The 7,298-nt window shown below is 33.8% G+C and overlaps 1 protein-coding gene and 1 pseudogene across 1 annotated transcript; one reads left to right on the top strand and one right to left on the bottom strand.

The window, feature by feature from the left end:
• Positions 1-2,930: 2,930 nt before the first annotated feature.
• On the bottom strand, positions 2,931-4,382 carry LOC106304195 (putative RING-H2 finger protein ATL49). The gene has a single exon (XM_013740591.1). The coding sequence runs from the start codon at positions 4,312-4,314 to the stop codon at positions 3,085-3,087; it is 1,230 nt and encodes a 409-aa protein (XP_013596045.1). The 5' UTR covers positions 4,315-4,382; the 3' UTR covers positions 2,931-3,084.
• A 775-nt stretch (positions 4,383-5,157) lies between these two features.
• Positions 5,158-7,298, top strand: part of LOC106301858 — a 19,311-nt pseudogene continuing 17,170 nt past the window's right edge.

The raw sequence follows: 7,298 nt of genomic DNA, 5'->3' as shown, positions 1-7,298 counted from the left end.
ATTTCAAGAGTTTTAATCTTTTTAGCTTATTTGGTAACTAGGGTTTTGTTATTGTAATGATCTAATTGGATCACATATTCACAAAATAAATCAAAATTTAAAAGCCCAAAATAATTTTCAGTTTTTTGAACATATATCCATAGACGCTTCCGTCAACTATCCATCGACGCTTCCAATCCTGAATCGCGTGCTTCCATTACGGTTCCAAACGTCTCACTATCCGAAACGTGATTCCATGACGATTCCGAGTGATTCCCAGCGATTCCGTTTCCGGTTCCGCTTCGGAAGCACGAAACGCATGACCACCAACGATTCCATGCTACATAGGTTATAATAACCCACTAAAAAAGGCATTTACGTATATTATCTTTAGATTAATGTAAGTCCACTAACCAAATTACCTTTATACCATTAATGAAGGATATAATTTTTTTTTTAAAACCAGTGGCAAAAGAAGTAATATGCCAGGGAATAGTAGGGGTAAAAGATAGCAATGATTCTGAATTAATAATATTGATTATACCAACTGATCGTTGATTTTGGCCATGTCATATTTAAGCACAAGTTTAAAAGTTTTCAGTTTTGATAAATAAATATGAAAGAAGTGGTACTTTATAAAAATGTTAGATCCACAAAAGGTTTTCAATTTCAACCACCTGAAACAACAGTCCGATACACGTCGCAAGTCTCCTTATTTTCTCAACTTCTCTCTCCAAACCACCTCCTATAAGAGCACGTCTAATAGGAATTTTACCCATTGGAGTTCTAAACATTTATACGTATATATGTATATATTATATAAGTGTATGTAAGTGTGGAGACCATTTTTTTGGGAAGAACCTCATGCAAAAGTTCTAAAAATCAGATTTTTAAGAATTTTTGCACATGAGATTCTTCCCAAAAAAATGGTCCCCATACAAACATACATTTATATAATATATACATATACACATATAAATATTTAGAACTCCAGTGGGGAGAACCCATCATGGGAGGTGCTCTAAGAGCATGGGCAACGGTGAGACTCATTGGAGTCCTTAGCGAGAAGGGCATTTCGGATTAATCCTGAATATTTTCGATTTAAAAAAAAAAAAAAAAAAAAAATTTTGGAGTTTAATTGATCGTGGGGACCCGCAAATAGTGCAAGAATTCACTAAGAAAGAATCCTTTTAAGAATTTTAAGGTGTGTCATGTCCTATAACGAAAGAAGAGAAACAGGTACCCTCCCAGGTTTTCATCAAACTCAAAAGGTTTTGTGTTTCATTTGTGATCATTATCGTTCTATCATTTGTTCTAGTGGAGGATTTAATGTTGTAAGAGAGATTCAATCCATGCATAGTGGCTTAACGTTAATAATGTTTTATACTATAACTTACGGGTTTTTTTTATTAATAGATCGAAAAAGCTAAGCCACGACTCAAAATTTAGCATAATGTATTCTCTATTCACATCCACGTCATCAAACCCATATTCAAATATGAAATGTGTGTATACGGTTGTCAGTGCAAGGTTATGAAGCAAACGTGGCCATAAGCTAATCGCTGGAAAATGAATGGCTAAAAGCCGCAAAATGCTCTCGATGTGCAAAAGTGTTGACTTTCCTTTGCTTTTTGACAAGCTTGTGTATGGAGTGTTGGAAATGGAAATTGAAAATGGAAAGTGACCTAATTAATCTATTCTATCATGAGATGAATGACCACATTTTGTGCCAATAACTTTTTTCACCACATTTTGTGCCAATAACCTTTTAGTTGAAAGACAATGAATACTCGTGATATATTGATATTAGAATTTAAATAGAACAATACTGATAATTATTCAAAAAGTGATCTCACAAAATATAAACTATTAAAGCGACTAGGGGACATACAATTAGGTCTGGGACGGATCGGATATCCGGACAATTTTAAGGTATCCGGATCCGGATCCTTATCCGACGGATCCATAATTTTATTATCCTTATCCGGATCCGGGGTTCTCGGATATTCGGGTGTCGGATATCCTTCTAAAAATTGTAATATCCGGCGGATATCCGGATCCGGATTTGGATCCTTAAAATAAATAAAATACTAATAATAATATATTAAAAATATTAAAAATAATTTAAAAATAAAAATGTTATAAAATTTTTTTTAATTATTTCTATGTATAATATTACAAAATTTACATAAAATTTACATATACTATTATAAAATGAAAATATACTAAATAAAGTTAGTTTATATATATATATATTACTATTTTTGAAATAGTTATTAATAAAACTTACGGATTCGGATATCCGGATCCGGATCCGGTTTTGACGGATCCAACATTTTACTATCCGGATCCGGATTCGTCCGGATCCGGATTCGGTCCTTCTGGATATCCGGATTTTCGGATCGGATCCGGATCGAATCTCGGATCGAATCCGGATCTCGGATAAAAGTCCCAGGCCTACATACAATGATACAAACCCTACTCTTCCCGTGACATTTATTAACTTCACCCGTTAATGCAGAAAACTTTAAGCACTCGACACTCGACATTAAACACCTATATACATATACTTACATGATTATTCAAATGTATATACACATGACATGTATGATGAACATTGGTATCCAAAAAAAAGTCAGGAAATCAAGATATCAATTTTCTTTTTGGATTTTCTCTTACCAATTTTCTAACTTTTCAGTTTTCAAATGTTTACAAACCGTAGTAAATACTTATGTATGTTGTTGTTTTTGTTACTATCAAGTATTACTACACCGTAGTATAAATACTTAATAATAACAAAAATCTCTACATTTATTTATGTATCTATATGTTTGTACCAGAGTTCATCTGCAATCGTTATGTATATTGCTATTCGAACCTTCAGTTTTATGAGAAAAATCATGTTATAAGAAAGAAATATTAAGAATTAGAACAACGGGTGGCACCACAGACAAACCAAATTCTCAATGTGCCTTAGAAGTTATAACCCTACATATATTAATTGATACCCCACTATTCATCAACTTCCTCTCTAAAAAAACTCATAAATTTTCACACACACACACACTTGTAAAGTAAGAGTAAAACTCAAATAAGAAAAAAAAACTACACATTAGATGTAGAAGGATGAACAGCCTTGGTTTGTCTCCCTGCAAGCCAAAGCATGGTCCTCCTAGCAAAAGATGGGGTTTTCGTCTCCAAAGATTCAGAATTTTCGCTCTTTTGATTCTCTTCATCAATAACGATCCCATTCTTGGTCTTGGCAGGATTCATTTGGTTCTGAAATTGGATAGAAGAGGAAGACAACGAAGAACATTCCTGAACTCTAACACTAGTACCCTTTTGCTTCTCCTTTTTACCCCTTAGCCAAATTTTAGACAAAGAAAAGCTCTCTCTTTCCACAACACTCTTCCCAATTCCCTTAACCGTAGGATCAAAACCGTATTCGGACATAACTGCTCTCTGGCCAGGGAAACGACCGTCTTTGTCGAATTGTTTCTTGGTCGGAACGTGGACTTTAAGTGTAGCTTCTTGGTCCACAATATACTCATATGACCCCATTGAAAAACACCTCCTAACATCTACATTACTATTACCACTAATGATATTGTCACTTCCGTCACCAACATGATCTATGTTCCTAAACTTCCCTAGCTTAACTTCTAAAGGAACAACCAAATCACCATCCGGGTCGCATGGTTTACGACCCGACCCAAAACGGGTCGACCCATAATCATTAGCCTCAGGAACAGGAACCATGTCTCTCGAGCGTCGATCAGTTCCCGACTCAAGAACAAGGAGATACGAGGAGCTTAGACTGTGGTGAGTCGAGAAATCAGAGAGGAGGAGATTGGATCTGCAAAGAGGACATGTCGAGTGAGAGAGAAGCCACGTGTCTATACAGTCAACGTGAAAGGCGTGGCTACATTTAGGCAAGAGCCTGAGCTTGTCCTCTGCTTCGAACTCGCAGAGACAAACAGGACAGTCGAAAGATGTAATCTTCAGACCAATGATGGATTTGTAATGGAAGACAGGTAACTTGTCAATTAGTGATTGGTCGAGGCCTGAATCATGGAGGTTGAAAAGTTGTTGAAGCTGTCCTTGAAAAGCTGTGACGTGGTTGTTGTCGAAGTAATCATCTCTGTTTTGAAGTGATGGTGTGAGGAGGAACTTGACGAGGATATGGATGAGACCGGAGATGAAGAAGATGATGGAGAGGATTATGATTACTAGGAGGACGTCTGGGCTGACTTTGCTTGTTATATCGAAGCTTGTGTATGGTTTGAGAGGTATTAATGGTGGTGGTGATGAAGTGGTAATGAAAGTCATGTTCATGTGAAGGAGATAGGAGATAGGAACTAACCAAAGTTTGAGCTCAAAGTTTTGAAAGAAGAGAAAGAGAGTTTTTGAGCTCAAAGTTATTTGAATATTTATGAGACAGAGTGATGATGAAGAGAATTACAGGTTGGACCATTGATGGCGACAGATGAGAATTTATTTAGTTTTCATTTTTATATATATTTTTCGTACACCAAGAAGAGTGTATTTTGAAATCATTTTTAAATTTTAGAAATTAATGGGATTTGGATCTTAGTATTTAATTACCTAAAGAAAATGTAAGTCAACGATACATTTCTTTAAAATAAGAGATTGATGAAATCACTTTCCTTCATGAATTATGAATGATGATATCTTATGAATTTTATAACCAAACCTAGGCCATCCATGTTAAAGCCAACCGGACAAACAATTTAATATGAACAATCCATAAGAAAATACCAGTTTTCTGACAGTTTAACTTGTTACTTGTCCAATATAAAAATTCATAGTTTTAAATTCAAAATAAGGTTAAGATTGAAAAATAACTACACCAAAACTCCAACGTAAAACATTCAAATTAATGGAGTACTTGAGAGATGAACATTACTAGCTTATTGTTACCATGACATATTGACATGTATTATGTCGATATATGTTTATGCATTAATTATCTTTTCCCCCAAATGGGGTGATGCTTTTGAGCGAGTCAAGAAGTTCTTGAGGTCTCTTTGAGATATGTTAAGGCTTCGAATTTGCATCGTATTGCAGTTAATAGTAGCAAAAGTATTTCGGACCTATGGAAGTCTAGACTAATTTTCAAAAGGAGGTGCAGTCCACGTATAAACCATATTTTCGGGTATGCAAATGGATCGTAAGCAGAGAAGCCTATCTCTGTGTAGGTGTCTAAGAACAATGTAACTTAATTTCGCGCAGCAGGTGGATCAAACTTGAAACGTGTTAGTATCCTAATCTCTTTCCTACCATTCGACCACAAGGTCCCAATCTTGTATTTTGCCATACGGACCTTAAAAGTAGAGCAGATATGCTTTGTTGGAAGATTGGAACGCACCTATTTTTAGCTTAACCTAGATCAACAGTGGATCTTTTGATATATATCCAGCATGCCATTGCCTCTTCTATATGCATGGTGAAATTGAAGAAAATGCTCAAGTTAGATACGAATCATACGAATTCATGAGTTTTTCGTAGTGAGAGATATGAAAAATATTAAACTTATTATTCTATGTTTCAAGATTTAAAAGGATTTTAAAATGTTAAGGGAAACGTACTCGCAGCAGCTCAGGTTTCTGTATAGTTTTATAAATTTAGGCAGTAAACAAACATTCTATGGGAAACACGAGAGAGAGGGAACATGAAGCCAACATTGACCGCAGGTTATTTGTACTTTCTCTTCTTGGTTATGTCTCGAGGCATAATATTTTTTTTTAACTCTGATTTATTACGATATTACAATTATGAGAAAAATTACTTAGATGATTCGACAACCGACAATACTACATGTCTTATGAGTATCTACGCCTAACTGCATCACCTGAGCCGTCCTACGAAGACTTACGCCTGACCGGATTTACTTGCATCATGTTGAAGATCAGGGGCGAAGCCAGGCTACACACTATGGGGGCCTGTGCACCCGTAATTATTATATACAGTTTAAATTTCGTTAAACAAAACGTACAAAATCTGTTGGATCAGATGGAAAAGGGAGGTTGTGCACCCATAGTAACCCTGGTTCGATTCCTTCATCTCCACCTTTTCTGTTTTTATTAATGATCGTGCACCCACTGGATAAATTGTCTGTAAGCCTTTTTTCTAGTCTGAGGCATAATATTTTTAATTTATACTATGCTTACTATTACCTAATAGATACATTTTCCATTTTTTTTGTTATAATCATTAGGCTTCGATCATGGGTCTATTTAATTAGATTCTTTGTTTTGGGCTCACAAATAAACTTTCAGTAATAAATGTAAACCGCATTTACCACTAGTTAAATACAAATGCTCTACTTTAGAAGAAAAGAAAATCCTTACTAATAAAAAGAACCTTTTGAGGCTCCATAGAGCGTCCGCATCATCAAAAAAACTTCTCCGGAAAGATGACACGTGGCATAAAATATAGTTTTACATTTTAAAATTACTAATTTTCGAAAATTATAAATAATATGTAAACATACATCATAAAAAATGGAAAAACTACATTAAACATATGTAAAATTACCATTTTTCACTTAAAAAAAAAGACAGCTTATCTCCATAATGTAACATTACCGTTTTATAAAAAAAAAACATTATATATAATTTCGAAAATAATAAATATGAGGCTCCATAGAGCGTCCACATCAGCAAAAAAAACTTCTCCCGGAAGATGACACTTGGCATAAAATATAGTTTTACATTTTAATATTACTAATTTTCAAAAATTAAAAATAATATGTAAGCATACAGCATAAAAAATAGAAAATCCTTACTAATAAAAGGGACCTTTTGAGGCTCCATAGAGCGTCCACATCATCAAAAAAACTTCTCCCGAAAGATGACACGTGACATAAAATATAGTTTTACATTTTAATATTACTAATTTTCAAAAATTAAAAATAATATGTAAGCATACAGCATAAAAAATGGAAAAACTACATTAAACATATGTAAAATTACCATTTTTCACTTAAAAAAAAGACGGCTTATCTCCATAATGTAACATTACCGTTTTATAAAAAAAAAAATAAAAAACATTATAGATAATTTTGAAAATAATAAATATTAGGCTCCATAGAACGTCCACACCAACAAAAAAAACTTCTCCCGAAAGATGACACGTGACATAAAATATAGTTCATAAAAAATGGAAAAACTACCTTTTTTAAAATAATATGTAACATTACTATTTTGTAAAAAAAAATATTATATATAATTTCGAAAAATAATAAATAATATGTAAACATACAATATAAAAAATGGAAATACTACATTAAACATATG

The sequence above is a fragment of the Brassica oleracea genome, chromosome C7 (assembly GCF_000695525.1).
Source record: "Brassica oleracea var. oleracea cultivar TO1000 chromosome C7, BOL, whole genome shotgun sequence".
NCBI lineage: Eukaryota > Viridiplantae > Streptophyta > Magnoliopsida > Brassicales > Brassicaceae > Brassica > Brassica oleracea.
Note: the sequence above shows the minus strand (reverse complement) of the source record. Positions and strands in the feature narration are given on the sequence as shown.